Genomic DNA, 16,949 nt, shown 5'->3' on the forward strand with positions numbered 1-16,949 from the left:
CTTGCTATGTAGTAAGGAAGTTCGTGGTGATGAGGAGCAATCACAGAACTTACAAAACAGCCCACCTTGCTTCTAACAGCAAATTTCAAATCTTTCAGGTCTTCTTTGCTTTCTTCAAAGCTCTCACTATATTCATAAATGGTTTACATTTTAACTCTAATGCAAATGATAGTCTTCATTAAAACAAAGACAGAATTATGGTATTCCTGATGTTGGAACTTCGTATGTTGCCAAGATCATAGTCTCTGCATCACAAAAAGCTAGCATACAGAAAGTTCTTTTACATACTGTCAAAAGTATCTCAATTCTAAGTTTTTCAGAAATGTTTTAGTAAGATTCAGAATTACCTATTACGTACTTTCCCTCACTTAACCAGCATTCTTCCTCAGTCTCTAGGGTACCCCAGTTATACAGGAATACAGGAGGGCCTCATCTATCCTCTGTATTTAATGTCTGTTTATTGATACAATCTAATGGCTTACTGTACTGACTTACTGGAAATTATAATAAAGTGTCAAACTTTCTTCTTTGAAGGTAATACATGTCAGAGGACTTTCTGTGAGAGCCAGTCGCTTTGTGAACACTTAAGAACCTCGTAAGAGGCAAACATCATCCAATGTAATGACTACAGTACAGATTTCAAGCACAGTTCACCCTTTTAAGAGTTATTGAAAGTACCAGAGCATTGCAACTAGAAAGAAAATCTGATTGCAAACAAACTTTCTGTCATAACTTATCCTGTGTTGAGTATAATACTCATTCTGAAGAGAAATCCCATTGATGTAATGAACATGGAAATGCCTTCAGAAAAAATATAAGCTTTATAGAACATGAGAGAATTCATATTAGACAAAAACCAAACCCCCATGAATGTAATAAACATGGGAATCCTTCAGAACTCAACATTAAAGAACTCACACCGGAGGGAAGTCCTATAAACGGATAAGAAGGTTCTAAAAGAAAACAAACCTTCAAGATCAAGAGAGGATCACACCAGGGAAATCTATATGTATAAGAAATGTAAACAAAACAAAAACAAAAACAAAACCTTAACAAGAGCAGAGCTTCAACTAAATACCAGAAAATTCATACTAGAAATTAATAAATCCATAGAATCCTTAAACTGCCCTTACTAAGCACTAAATAATTCATACTAGGCAAAACACCTGAAAATGTTCCTAATTGCGGGTGGGAGAAAAAAAACCCCAAACTCCTTTTTCCATAAAGAAAACACGATTTTATAAAAGTCACTTTCTTGGACTAGTAACAGACTCTTGCAGAAATGATTCCAAACACGGTAAACACTAGGAGATGACATGCCTGGAGGCTATACAGTATAAAGCTTGGGAATGGTCACTTACCAAACTCAAATACAGAACAGGTAATATTCTACGCACTAGGGATGTATCAGTGAACAAAGCAGACAAAAGTTTTCTGCCCTTGTGGAATTTATGTTCTAGTGAGGGTATAACAGACTCCCAACCTGTAAGAGCTTGACTCATGATCGCCACTCAACCTGTATCACGTCCTTAAGTTTCCTGAAGTTTTAATCAAAATTGTATTTATTACTGAGTGAGAACTACACATAACTGCAGCCCTTACTCTGAAGTCACCAATAAAAATAATCCTACTTCTGGGAATTTCTGGAAGACCTAGAAGGTATTATATAGATCCAATGGTCCAAAATCCTTTACTTCATAGATTCAGTAATTTTTTAAAAGGCCAAAGACATGAAATCGATTCTATTAATGGCACGATCTATAAATGGCAAAGCTGAAAAAAACTACAAGTCATCCGGCTCCCTTTTATGGTTTGCCATTGGAAATTATTTTTGGGGATCCAAAGGGCTTTGAAATAAATTTTAAAGTAAATGAAATTACGGAAGTAAAAATCTGTGAGCACCCATTCAGAGCTGTGAATGTTAGACACAGACCAAAAAAGAAAAAAGTAAGTGGCAAAATGCATGGCAATTTATGCCCCAAACTGGTTTTAACTAATGAAAAGAAAGAATGAGTAGCTCCATGTAAGTAAGAGTTGTAAGGACACATGAACAGTAGTTGAATATAAACAATAGAGCTACTAACATTTCTCCTTCTTTGTAATCACTATAATCACAATTTCAGTAACCATATCATTGTGCGCCCTCCCCATCACTAAGAGATGGTTGCTTACTGAGAGGAGGAAAGTGTGAAAAGCCGGGTTTTGTGTGAGAGGAGGGATCACCATCCACAGACGCTTCCAAATTTGGCCACACTGCTTGGGCCAGTGGGCAAGTGAAGATTCTTAGCATTTCTGTAGCACCAGCTATCAAGGCAATGTGTTCAGATGGAGAGGGATCTGTCAGTATATAGATGACTGGCCGAGCTGAGACCGGTTGCAGGCCCAACAACTATGCACAGACACTATGGAGTGCTCACATTTCTAGAGCCGATGGGGTACAGCCCTATAAAAACACTGTATTCTTTTAATAAATAATCTTCCAAAGTTGACACAGATGAGGAAGGAGAGATAAGTTATTTAGGGGGTAAAACCAATTGAAGAAGAAGGAAAACAGGATGGAGAGAAAAAGGGAAAAGAAGGACTCCCAGGTTTCTGAATGGCATTAAAAATGGATAGACAGTGCACATCACGCAGACAAGGAACCATTAAAAATAAAAGTATAGCAAACATTTTTTCTATGTAGTTGTGGTCTTACCATGAGTAGTTTTAAAATTACTGATGAACTTTCCTTTAACATTCTTTTCATTGGTAAGAATGTTTTCCATTCTTCTGACCACAAAACAAAAGAACTAAGAAACAAAGTACCAAAATCTATTCCTTTTCCTTCTTTCAATCTGAGGTACTTTTGGGTGTGACACAGGGTTGGAGAAAAACCAGGATTAGCATTTCGTTTGATTCAGATCTGCTCTTAAAGATGTGATTTTATTTAGCGAGTTTTCTACTGATGACTAAGAACAGTCCCTATATCATAACAATTTTTTCGACACCTCAAAGATAAGGTTCTACAGTGAAATAAAGGGCTTACAACTTTTCCTTTTTCCCCCCAAGCAGTTTTCAGGCATAATGTATAACAGACATTGTAGATAAGCTACTTTATTCTGAGAAAACAGCTGCACTTTGTATAGTCACCCCTTTCTTCCTACAAGTTAAGAACAAGTTTAGGTAGAACAAGTCTGGCTAAATTCTACTTAACACAGAAGACTTGGGAATACAGAATTCCCCAAACAGGTAGGAATTACAGGGTCCTACTCAGGGAACTGAATTAATGAGAGATATATATTGTAAAAAGTTCCAGGTAACTCAGCAATTGTCTCTACTGTAGAAAACTGAGCGAGACTTGTGTGGTTTAATCACCGACCTGCAACTAAAATCAATAAACCGCATAGTTGGATTCAGAATCTTTATTCTTCTAAGTTTACATTAGTACAGATTTCATTTTGGAAAACGTGAATAAAGCATCACCTGAAATAGATACACACATGTAATAGCGAGTTTTGATTAGTAGTTTTAGCGAACTAAAGATCTTTTAAAGCTTCATCAAGTACATATACAATTTTTAAAGTTTTACATAAAGTTATATAGAGACTTGAACACTGAAATAATGGACAGAAATATCAAGATAAATTTATTCGATTCAGTGATAACCACTATCTTTTCACAGTATGTGAAGTTTTATGCATTTTATGCTAATAAAAAGGCTAATACATTAGACTGACATCATGGCTTAATCTTTTATTTGTCGACAGCAAGAGTTTTGACATAATAAACATCTGAACAAACACTTCAGAAAACAACTGAAGTGAAAACTGTCTTTAATAAACTCAAAGACATTCATACTCTACAACTCAAGTCAGTACTTAATGCACTACAGTACATATATTAACATGGGTGCTAGTCAGCAATGTTGAACATAAAAAGTAAGCTAAAGACGACTAAAACAACAGGATGCCTTTCACATAAATAATTTTAAACGTGCAATGGCACATATTGCTAAGGGACATATATACTCATAGAGGAAATATAGCTCAATGCACAGGAATGATACAAATCAATACTGGATAGTGGCTAGCTGGATGGGAGGAGGGAAGAGGGAGAACGGGGCAGAACGCAGAGCGGCTCAAAGCACTGCTGAGGTGGGTACAGAGAGGTTCATCTTATTAGTCTTTACGTCTTGTTGTAGGTCTTGAAAATTTCAAAATATAATAGAAAACATTTTTCTATCAGATGACAAAAGTCCTGTTTATACTGCCAGATTTAATGTAATCTTGAGGATTATATGAGACTAATACATAACAAGAATATTTTTGTGCTACATCATTTCTTTCAACAGTTACTGCTTCAATTTTTAAAAACATTGTCTCACTGAACAAATATTTACTGAACACTGTATTCATTTTCTTATTCAAAATATTGAGCTCCACTACATGCCAGACAGATAAAACAGTGGAAGCAAATTATCAGTCTCTGCCTTTATGTAGCTTAAAACCTAGTGGAAGCAGCAAGCAATTAACCAAATAAGCACACGATGAACCACACTTCACACCTCATCACTCCTTCCTTCTTAAAAATACTTCCTTCACTTGGCTCACCTAATTCCATACTAATAACCTGATTTTCCTCCTAAATCACTCACTGCTGCTTCTTCATCTTTTGCGAATTCCACTTAAGCACCAAGTAGGACCCTTCTCTCATCTATACTCACTCTCCTGGTAACCTCACCTTACACTTTAAGTATCTCTATGGGGACTTCTCTCAAACTACACTTGCAACCTGGACAAGTAACGTAATATCTATCACCTAACTCAATGTTCTAACAGACTTGTAAACCCAAACATGTCCAAAGCCGAACTCCTGCCCTTTCCTCCAAAAGGCTCTGGCCTTTCTCCACAAGGCAACATTGCATATAATATTCTGATATGAATGGCAGCTCCAGGAGTTGTGAACACAATAATTTTCTATCTCAGAGAATATCAAGTACATGCTTCTGGCATCAGGCCAAAAACCGTGGCATCACCCGCAACTACTCTTGCACGCAGAGTCTAACAACTTTTCACCATCTCTTCTGATCCCATCCTGACCCAAGCCACCTTGCTCTCTTACCTGGTCTCCTCAATTCAGTCCTTGGTACCACGCCCTAACTCCCTACCTGAGTCAGCAGTCACAGCTAACCTAAAGCGCTACTGAAAATCTCAGTCAGAAACTGCCACTCTTCTACTCAAAAGTGTCCAAGAGTTTCCCATCTTTTTCAGAGTAATGATCTGCAAGGCCCTAGACCATCTAGCCCTCACTCTACCTCCCTCCTCTACTTCACTCCCTCCCTCCCTCCATCATGCAGCTCACTGGCCTTTGTCCTGGCTGTTCTCTGCCTGGAACACTCTCCCCCAAACACCCAGGATTCACTCTCTCGCTTCCTTCAGGTCTTTGCTCAGATGGCACCTTCACAGTGAAGGCTTCCTGAAACCATCCCATCTGCAGTCAAAACCCCCACTGTCCTCACTTCCTATTCTCTTCTGGCTGCTTTATGTTTTTCATGACACACTCTCTAGCTCACTTCATCAAATATAAAATCCACCAGGGCAGGAATTTTAGTCTGTTTGCTGCTGTATCTCTCGCAACGAAACCAGCGCCTAGCATGTAACAGATGCTCAGCAAATACTTGTTGAATCACAAAACATCAGTGGAAACTTGCAACTGACAAGTGTAGTGAAGAAGCAGAGAGCACTAGGAGAACCGCCGGGAAGACAAAAAAAGCTTCCCTGAGGAAGTCAAACTTGACCTAAGAACTGAAGGATGAACAGGACTTAACTAGGATGTACACAGGCTCAGTGGTGACAGGGATGAAAAGGCCAGTGTGGCTAGACTAGGATGAGGCAGAAGATACATAAGGAGGCAAAACTATGAGGAGATTTGTGGACCATATTAGGGTAGTTTGTCTTTATCCTCAGAGCAATAGAAAGCCACTGCAGTGTTCTAAGCAGAGGGATCCTTATGAGCAGATTTACACATTCGAAAACATTCCTATGGGTGCTGGACAGAAAAGAGTTTACAAGGGTCAATGGATGCAGGTAGATCAGGAAGAAGGTACTACAGCTGAGATAAAATGGTATCTTGGATTGGGGTGTTGGGAGTAGAGAGGAAATGGATAGAGAAGATACTCAGGATGTTAAAAAAAAATCAGTAAGACTGGTATTAAGTTAGATAAGGAAGTGGGACCAAGGAATTTTAAGGCTCACTTCTGAATTTCACAAAGTAGTGTCAGATGTCTCAGGAAGATAAAAAATTCCCATAGTGACCTGAATTCCATGTCTTCAGTAATTATTATCTAGATCTTCAATGTCCAAAGCCCCTAGTCACTAATGCTTAGTGAGTACTTGAAATGTGGCTACTCCAAATAAAGATGTGCTGTAACTGTATAACACACATTGAATTTCAAGGTCTTAGTAGAGAAAAAATATAAAATGCTCAATAATTTTATACTGATTAAAAGTCAAACTGATAATATTTTGGATGTTGTAGGTTAAATAAAATTATTACAATTAATTCCATCTGTTTAATTTTTTATTTAGAAAAAAAATTTTAATGTTTATTTTTGAGAGACAGAGTATGAGTGGGAGAGGGGCAGAGAGAGGGAGTCATACAATCTGCAGCAGATTCCAGGCTCTGAGCTGTCAGCACAGTGTTACACGGGGCTTGAACTCACGAGCCATGAGATATGACTTGAGCTGAGGTCGGATGCTCAACCGACTGAGCCACCCAGGTGCCCCTCATCTGTTTCATTTTTACTTCATAATGTGGCTACTAGAAAATGTAAAGTTATGTAAGTGGTTCACACTGTGTATCCAATGGATAGGACTACTCTCCTATGACACAGTAATATGGTCACTGCAGTTTATTCAAAAGAAAAACCTGTCTATAGATAAGACGGCTGAATTTCTGGGCAAAAAAAAGTGTAATTTTTGTAAAGAATTTAGTTTCTTTTGTTCAGGGATGTGAGGAAATGCAAGTTTTTGTCATCTAAATACAAAAGCCATTTTCTGTTTGCATGTTATGTGTCGAACAGATTGCTCCTCCTATTGCTAATCTAATGGTTCTACTGAGAGAATCCTCATGGTATAGGGCAAATGTTAGGAAAACACTGAATTGTGGAAATGACAGGGACTCAGAGATCATTCAGGCCCACTCCTTCCTTTTGTAAATGACAAACTTGAGATACTAAGACATTAACTAACTTACTTTAAAATCACACTGTCTACACCACTTAAGATACAGATGTTTTCTCTAACTCCTTATAGTAATTACAGCGTTCAAGGCCACTGCACACTTTTATATACAACAAATACACTACATTTTGTTCCCAAAAGAATTAAAAAAATATGTATCTTATGGTACTGAATATTGGTATTATCACACTTCATTTTGGGGTGCAAAATCATACCTGTATTATTACTTGGTAAGAGTAGAAATAGAAAAAGCACCAGTTTGAAACCCAATTCCTACACTTAGCTGTGCAGCAAGGACAACTGTCTTTCTGTCTTCTCATCAGTAATATACATTACCACACTCAAGTTCATACACACACACAGCATACTAAATGGCTTACAGTAGGTAGATGCATAATAAATGTCAGTCTCCTTTTTAATAAAAGTAAAAAATGCCTTCCTTGATCCTCCCTCTTCTCTCTAAAAATGTCAACACAGAGTCATACTTTAAAGTCATAAATAAAGTAAGGGAAAAAACTGCTGTAGTGAGTTGTGAAACCCAGTTTCTCATTCCCATTCTCCCACGAAAAAGTTTCAAAGCCTTGGGTGACCATTCACCCTAAGTCTAGTGCCCCCCTCAGAAGAGTGACAAAGCCTAATCATCCAAAATGATTCATCAGTCCTGCCTGTGACTCAGTGATTTGTGTTTATGACTGCCACATGAGTTTCTGACGCCTGAATAGTATATGGACAGTCACATCAAAATCTTTAAACACTGAAACATTAATATGAATCTGACATTTCTAAAACTTCTTAATTTGGGATACTATTAATGACCATTCTGTATATTTAAAAGAAAAGTTCTTAAAACTACTCACATCTGGTTGAATGGCTTTAAATACTGGAACGTCCATTAGCGTTATCTGACCCTGAAATAGAAAGTAAAAAATGACAATTTCTTGGGAATTCTAGGACATGACATATATTCTAAATTAGAATTATATTCTATACTAAAATGTATTGAATACTCATATTTTTACTTCAGAAAAAGAGTCATTTTTATAAGGCATTACAGAAAATGAAAATTTAGCCCTTGTACCATTAAATATGATTACTTCAAATTATCTCATACCTATTCATATTTTCTTGTGACATAAATGAAGTAAAGTTAGAAAATAAAACAAAAAGGAGTGCCTGGGTGGCTAAGTCAGTTAAGTGTCCGACCTCATCTCAGGTCATGGTCTCGCAGTCCATGGATTCTGTGCTAATCACACAGAGCCTGGAGTCTGCTTTGAGGTCTGTGTTTCCCTTTCTCTCTGCCCCTCCCCCACTCATGCTCGTGCTCTCTCTCTCTCAAAAATAAACAAATGTTTTTATTTATTTAAATTTTATTTTTTAAAATTTACATACAAATTAGTTAGCATATAGTGAAACAATGATTTCAGGAGTAGATGCCTTTTTTTTTCTTTAATTAAATTTTGTGAAGTTTATTTTTTTATTTTTAAACCATTTTCTCAGGTATTCCTTTATTTTTTCAATACATGAAATTTATTGTCAAATTGGTTTCCATACAACACCCAGTGCTCATCCCAAAAGGTGCCCTCCTCAATACCCATCACCCACCCTCCCCGCCCTCCCACCCCCCATCAACCCTCAGTTTGTTCTCAGTTTTTAAGAGTCTCTTACGCTTTGGCTCTCTCCCACTCTAACCTCTTTTTTTTTTTTTTTTTCCTTCCACTCCCCTATGGGTTTCTGTTAAGTTTCTCAGGATCCACATAAGAGTGAAACCATATGGTATCTGTCTTTCTCTGTATGGCTTATTTCACTTAACATCCAGTTCCATCCATGTTGCTACAAAGGGCCGTATTTCATTCTTTCTCATTGCCACGTAGTACTCCATTGTGTATATAAACCATAATTTCTTTATCCATTCACCAGTTGATGGACATTTAGGCTCTTTCCATAATTTGGCTATTGTTGAGAGTGCTGCTATAAACATTGGGGTACAAGTGCCCCTATGCATCAGTACTCCTGTATCCCTTGGGTAAATTCCTAGCAGTGCTATTGCTGGGTCATAGGGTAGGTCTATTTTTAATTTTCTGAGGAGCCTCCACACTGCTTTCCAGAGTGGTCGCACAAATTTGCATTCCCACCAACAGTGCAAGAGGGTTCCCGTTTCTCCACATCCTCTCCAGCACCTATAGTCTCCTGATTTGTTCATTTTGGCCACTCTGACTGGCGTGAGGTAGTATCTGAGTGTGGTTTTGAAAAAATAAACAAATGTTTTAAAAAAAGAAAAGAAAAATAATTTAAAAATTTGGACAGTTATACATTAAATCAAAATCAAAATCAAAACCAAAAATAAGATCTACTGGTTCATAGAGCAGTATTATTGTGACTATTAAATTGTATTCCCCCTGGGGCGCCTGGGTGGCGCAGTTGGTTAAGCGTCCGACTTCAGCCAGGTCACGATCTCGCGGTCCGTGAGTTCGAGCCCCGCGTCGGGCTCTGGGCTGATGGCTCAGAGCCTGGAGCCTGTTTCCGATTCTGTGTCTCCCTCTCTCTCTGCCCCTCCCCCGTTCATGCTCTGTCTCTCTCTGTCCCAAAAATAAATAAACGTTGAAAAAAAAAATTAAATTGTACTCCCCCTAACAGTAATATAAAATCTAATATTAATAAAAAGGTTTTCTTCCCCATTTATAAAAATCAATGAAATTGTACTGGTAGTGGCAACTCACACCTAAGGGCTGCATATGGCTATGGCCCTATCTCTATCTCAATTAAGGCTACAGATAGAAGACAAAACCCAATAACGTATTATGATTATATAACATGTTATGATTAAATATAGTTTATTCCTGGAATGCAAGAGTGGTTCAACATCAGAAAATCAACAGATGCTGTTAACAAGTTAATGGAGAAACAGAAATTAAATAAATGAACATTTATGTCAGTTAAGAAATAGAAGTTTTTCTAGGTATCTTTCATGGTATCACAATAATGCCTTCAAATTTCATTTTTCAGTTTTTTAGTCTACAAAAAAGTCAAAATACTTCTTACATAGGTCAATAAAGCACAGTGGCTTGGGGAGGTGGTACAGGGAGGGACAAAAACAATCAGTTCAAAGGTAAGCACTCACTTTTTTTTTTTCCTAATGTGTGTGTGTGTGTGTGTTGTTTTTTTGTTTTTGTTTTTGTTTTTGAGTAGCACACAATGTTACATTAGTTTTAGGTGGGAAGTATTATTATCTGCCAAGCTGAGAGTGTAACATAGGAAGCTGCTCTAAACCACTCCCCAGCCCTTCTCCCTTCCCCATTTCATCATTCCTGTTTGCTCCACTGCTGTACTAGTCTCTCCATCAATGCCCCTAGCCAGTTTTCTTTAACCACCTCCTTCTGCTGTGCTGTACAAATTCTAGCTCAATAGCATCAATGTGTAAGTTATGTGCAAAAAGTGGAGAAAGGGGAGGCAGGAGGCTTACCGCATATTCTTCTGGTGTAACCTTAAGAACATCAAATACCACAGCATCAAAGCTTTTCTTCAGTTCAGAACCTTTGTCACTTAATGATTCGGAACTGCTACTTTTCTGTTAAATTGAAAGAAAATGCAGCCATTTTAATACTGTCTCACAGTCAGTGCCACAGAAACTCCACTGGCATTAAACTGAAAACACAGTAGAAAAACCGGGTACAACACGCTGCTTAGCTGGAAAAGCACCAGATAAAAGGCTCAGACAACTGAAAAATCTAATCTCTTTAAATTTCTAGGTTCTTACATGAGTCATTTTCTTGTCTGTCAGTTTCCTCATCCTGACATCCTATCATTTCTTACAGAAATAAAAGATTTTAACAAGTTCTATGATTCTCAAATGGGGTAAAGGCAAGTTAGGGGAGAAGAATACCTCTGTTTATAATTTTTAAACTATTGTTTTAAAGAAAAATACAAATTATTTTCATAACCTAAATCATAAAACATTCAGAACTTCATTAACTAAGTAATCCGATCATATTTGTTAAGTGATGTCTGTCTGCAATAGTACAATTGATACTATTCTTCCCATTATACTACAAAGTTAACAGTTTTCTGTTTTAAGGTTACTATTTTAAGTTTGAATTTGCTGTTATTACATATAAAACAATAGGTGGCTTTTGGCTCTGAAAAGTTTATTTCTGTTCAATTTCCACTTCATCTGTACCACGAGATAAAAATGTACTCTGCCTCAGTTGGCTGAAATCAGAGCATCATTGCTATAAGAACATATTAGATCATGCTCTATTAAATAGTGGCTACAGTTAACGGCACAAAAAAATTCACCAAATTTCAGTTGCCAATGTATAAATATGTATGTCAAACTACCAGCTGTTATCCATCAGTTTTGAACACTTGTCATTATGCCTCATTTTTCTGTTTTCTCTCACCTTCATTAGCAGCTAAGTATCAAAATCATTTCAAAGGAAAGGATCTGTCATTAATTTGGGAAAATTCTCAACCATTACTACTTCAAATATTTTTTCTGCCCCTTTCTCTTCTCCTTCTGGTTTCCATTACGTGTATGTTACACCCTCTGTCATTGTCCCAGTCCTTGGATATTCTACTCCATTTTTTTCATTCTATTTTCTCTCTGCATTTTAGTTTCGGATGTTTCTACTGACATATCTTCAAGATTACTAATTCTTTCGCTGACTGACTACTGGCCACCAGTCTACTGGTGAGCCAAAGTCATTCTCCATTTTGGTCACCAAGTTTTTGATTTCTAATAGTTTCTTTCAGTATTCCTGCTTACATTGTCCATCTGTTTTTACAAGTTGTCCATTTTTTCCATTAGAGCCCTTAGCATTATTAATCATGGTTATTTTAATTATCCAGAGAGAATTCCAAAACTCTGCCATATCTGACCTGAGTCTGGCTCTTGTACCTGCTTTGTCTGTCCAGACTACGTCTTTTTCTTACCTTTTAGCATTCCTTATAATTTTATGAAAACCAGACATAATGTACTGGGTAATAGGAACTGAGAGGTAAACAGGTCTTCAGTATAAGGATTTATGTTTCTATAGGTAGGAGTTATGCTGTGTTTACTGTTTATTGTACTTGATGTGTCTACTCTTCAATTCTTCTAGTGTCCTTCTTTTTGTCTTTGGGTTTCCCTAGAAACTCCTTCTTAGAATCTGTGTCTTGCAGTTCCTTCTGCTATAATCCTTCACTATTATACAGGAGCCCTGTTGATGTGGTGGTGAAGTACGGGGGGGGGGGGGGGGGGAGTATTCTATAAGGTCTTTTTGTGAGCCTATGCCCTTGGGCTGTGACCTCAAGTACTTCTCAGTACCCCACCACCACTGCTGATCCCTGAGAAAATGAGAAAGAAAGGCAGGAGGGGGCTAGTGTTGGGTATTTCTCTTGCCCCAAGTAGGTCTCTGGTAAAGGAGTTTCCCTTGAGGTCAGGGGAGAAGATAATGCACTGGGTATAATTCAGAATGGTTATTTTCCCCTCCCCCCGCTAGAAGCAGGAGGGTATTTTTCTCTGATCTTCACTGTGAGAACCTGGTAGAGCTTCTGGAGGTAAAACACTAAAGTGGGGGTTGGGAGAACCTAAGACTGGGCCTTCAGGAGTTTCTAACTTCAAGCTAGTTGCTAGTCTACACAATGCCTCCAGCAATTTGTCAACTACAGCTTAAGTTTTTCTACCCATTTCTGGCTAGAGTGATTTATACTCTTGGTAAATTAATTTCCTATTTGCCTCTCTCCAGTTTTTGGGTCATCAATGTCAGTTTGCTCTGTGACATCAATTTTCTGAGAGAGCTAAGAAGAGTTCCTGATTTTCAGTTTGTTCATTTTTTTTCATGTTGTGAGGACAGGAGTGATGAATTCCAACCTCTACATATCTAGCAGAAACCCAACGTCCCATAATCATTTTTCCTAACAGCATTTTGTGTGCTTATTCTCTGTAATTCTGATTATAGTATGTCAACATCATTATTTTATATCCCAAGACTAATTTAGAAATTTACTTATAATGTCAAACATTCAAACAGACATCAGTTACTGCCCCAATAACCAAATACATTGTCAAGTGGAGACATTAATTTTAAACATAACTTGGCAATTTTCTCCAAGTTTTTAACTCACTCAAGACAAGTTAGCAAATCATAAAGGCAATTTTATTGCTTATCAATACAAGTAATCACTTTCCTTTTTTCCTCCTTACAAGCCATTAGAGGAGAAGCTTAAGAAATTAAGAGGCATATCTATCTGCTTCCCCAATACCAATAAAGAAGTTGGTACTGATAAGCTACACAGTATTTAAGTATAACGTCCACTAAGGGAAGAGTAGTAATTCTATATTCAAGACAAGATTAAAACCACTGACACCTCTCAATATCTGGAAAAGAAAATTTCACTGCAACTCTTCTGATCTCAGAAGCTTTGGTACAGGTTAACTATAAAGGTACTAAGACAGGGAAGTCAATCACACGATCAAGTATTTTATCCATTTAATAAGCTTCTCAGACTTATGGGATCTTTGCATTTTGTTATATTAATAGATCTCTATTTTAAGAAAAGGCAAAAAATATGTATTTTTAAATTTTACTTTCTTACCACAGTGTAGAACAATTTAAAAGACAGCCTTTTCCACTTACCATATGCTAAACTGTATTACTCCGAGGCCTGATGTAATTCATTCACTTTTAGGGCAGTTTTTTTTTTTTTTTTACAGTAAAATGATCTATTTTATATAACAAATAATTGTGTACTGTTTCCTGCAATATTAGACCAAATGTTTCAGGATATATAGTTATAAATATCCTATATATATATACATATACACTTAACATATTCAAAAATATGGTTATAAAAACACCCATATATATTATATGTATGTAATATAAACATATATACAAACATATAATAATATAATCCCTGTCTCAAGGAGGAATTAAAGTGATATACACTTATTGAAAAAAATTATTTTAAAAGTGGGATTTTTTAAGTGATAGTTTCAAAATAGGAAACCTCTTATCTGTTGAGGGGATGAGGAAGAGACTTTACTGAAAGTATAACATTTGAAATAGGTTTTGAAAGACAGACAAAATGTATTTTTTTTGTGCAGTGAGAGGGAGAGGCACACTGGAGTGAGAAGAGAAATTCCATGTAGAAAAACTAATACAGACAAGGCTGTAACCAAAGTAGGAAAAGAATGGTTTATACAAACATCAGCAAGATGTAGTATTCTTTCATTAGAATGAAATTTCAAGTTGATAATTATCAGAAGTTAAGTCTATTAAAAAGAAAATTTAGAGCCATTATGAGGAAAGTCTTAAATAAAAGGTTTAGGGTCATTTGCATTTAATTAACAGGCAATGGGGAACCATGGACAATCTGGGGATACAAAAAAGCTTAAGAGCTGTATTTTAAGAACATTAAGGTTGAATTATAGTCAAACGGACCCAAAATAGCAGAGAATGGAAGTGCAAGACCGAGCTAAATAAAAGCCTGCTGCAATAATCTAGACAAGAAATAATGACCAAACTCAGATGGTGCTGGTCGAAATAAGGAGAAAAGGGCCGGATCCTAGAGAGGAGGAGTGCGGGACAGGCTCTACAACAGCTGCCAAGTGTCTGCATCTCCTGGCGCTCACATCCTGTGGAGCTCCCTCCACCTGAGTGTGGGCAGCACTGTGACCTGTTTCTAACCAACAGAATGTGGCAGAGAGAATGGGGTATCACTTGCGTGGTTACATTACAGAACTGGAACTTCTGTTCTGCTCGCATATTCTCCCTGCTGTGATGAGAAAATGGGTTGTGATACACAAAGGAGAAGTGAGTTAATGACAAATCTAAATATCAAACTTAGATGGCTAGGGAAATAGTGTTGATATAGACAGTGATGGGAAATTGGTAACGCTATTAACAAAAGTCAGAGAAAGGGGTTGGACTATTTTCTTTACAGGTTGTAGAGCAGAATAGTAACAAGTAACTTGGATTTTGTTCATATTATACATAAAATGTCTGGTTCATCAGAAATGCTTAATGAAAATGTATGAGGGAAGCAAGAGCTAGAGATAGAAATACAGAAATCATCAGCATAAGAAAAATAATCGAAACCACAGACTTAGAATATTTTCACTGACAGCAAGGCCTAAGTAACTGGCTGGGACAAAATGGAGTTGGAAGTTATTAAGCAACTTTGAGGCCAACGTGTTAAAAGGTCATAAACATTATTCTCATCCTCTGTAACAAGAGAAAAATAAAGGAGAAATAGAGGAGCTGTTTGCTAAGCTATTAAGGAAAGAAGGCAAATACTCTAGATTTAAAGGTAAAGCAAAAAAGAAAAACTGAGGCACAAATAAAATCCCAACACATTAACTAGAGAGATGGGCATCTAGTTCAGTCTTCACTTCCATCTTTACACTCTAAGCTACACCCCTTCCAACGTTTCAGCCTAATGGTTTTTGATCTCCTTTAAGAGACTGGGAATCAAGGGATCTGGACAGTGTCAAAATTATGTGATTCTAAAAAAAAAGAATCTTTTATTCTCACTTGTATTATTGTCCTCAAGGTTCATGCAATGTAAAAATACCCTAAAAAGACAGTCTATGTATGTATATATACATTCTATGTATCCTTTAAAACTAAACACAAGGGGCGCCTTGGTGGCTCAGTCGATTAAGCGTCTGACTTCAGCTCAGGTCATGATCTCGCAGTCTGTGGGTTCAAGCCCTATGTCGGGCTCTGTGCTGACAATTCAGAATCTGGAGCCTGCTTCGGATTCTATGTCTTCCTCTCTCTCTATGCCCTTCCCCTCTCTCTCTGCCCTTCCCCTGCTCATGCTTGGCCTCTCTCTCTCTCTCTCTCTCAAAAATAAACATCAAAAAAAATTTTTTTAACTAAACCCAAGAAAAAGTTTTAAGTAATCATTTGTCACATACCTTAAGTGAATAAGGATTACCTGTTTCTAAGATGTATAGAACACATGAATGGAACAATTAAAACAGTTTTGGGGGGGGGGGGTGCCTCAGTGGTTCAGTTGGTTAAGCGTCTGACACTCGATCTCGGCTCAGGCCATGATCTCAAGGTTTGTAAGTTCAAGCCCACATCAGGCTCTAGGCTATCAGCACAGAGCCTGCTTGAATCCTGTGTCTCCTTCTCCCTCTGCCCCTCCCCCACTTGTGTGCGCCCTCCCTCTCCCTCCCTCTCTCTCTCTCAAATAAACATTTAAAAATAAAAAACAAAAGCTTTTTAAAAATTAAAAAATTTGTAGCCCTTTTCTCAAATTCTGAGTTAAAGCTGTGACCAACCATAATGCTTGAAAAATTAGAATGCCAGGTAAGAAACTCTACAGCTAAACTTCTAAAAATTCTTACCTCAGAAGCAGTAGCAGCAATATTAACATTGCTTGCCTGCCCGTTCATTAGGTCCATGCTTCCCACAACATCAGTCCTTGACACTACGTTAACAGTAACAGAAGACTGATTGCTTCATGTCCAAGGCCACAAATACATTATTATTCCTGTAAAAAATAAACAGAAAATGTTTATTCTATGTCTTACTGGACGTTTAAGAGAGCAAATCCACGCCTATCACCATGCCAAGAAATAAAACACTTCAACTTCACTGAAGTTTTTTATTTTTATTTCAGTTAAGTCACTATATCCAGCTTGAGGACGATCATGGATGCTATTTCCAAATGGTCAGAAACACCACATGGGCAATATTCGATACACGTTATTGTTATGTTCTTCATCCATAAAGCGGA

At 37.3% G+C, this 16,949-nt stretch overlaps 1 protein-coding gene across 8 annotated transcripts in view; it reads right to left on the minus strand.

Moving 5' to 3' along the window:
- Positions 1 to 16,949, minus strand: part of RALGPS2 (Ral GEF with PH domain and SH3 binding motif 2) — a 164,794-nt gene that overhangs the window by 117,831 nt on the left and 30,014 nt on the right. For all 8 annotated transcript variants that reach the window (XM_027074314.2, XM_027074312.2, XM_053209458.1 and 5 more), the window contains 3 exons: positions 16,558 to 16,703; positions 10,681 to 10,785; positions 8,078 to 8,128 (listed from right to left, as the gene is read on the minus strand). In XM_027074314.2, the coding sequence (XP_026930115.1) occupies positions 8,078 to 8,128; positions 10,681 to 10,785; positions 16,558 to 16,614 (213 nt within the window). In that variant the 5' untranslated portion in view covers positions 16,615 to 16,703. The remainder of the gene's footprint in view (positions 1 to 8,077; positions 8,129 to 10,680; positions 10,786 to 16,557; positions 16,704 to 16,949) is intronic.

The sequence above is a fragment of the Acinonyx jubatus genome, chromosome E4 (genome assembly GCF_027475565.1).
Source record: "Acinonyx jubatus isolate Ajub_Pintada_27869175 chromosome E4, VMU_Ajub_asm_v1.0, whole genome shotgun sequence".
Taxonomy (NCBI): Eukaryota; Metazoa; Chordata; class Mammalia; order Carnivora; family Felidae; genus Acinonyx; species Acinonyx jubatus.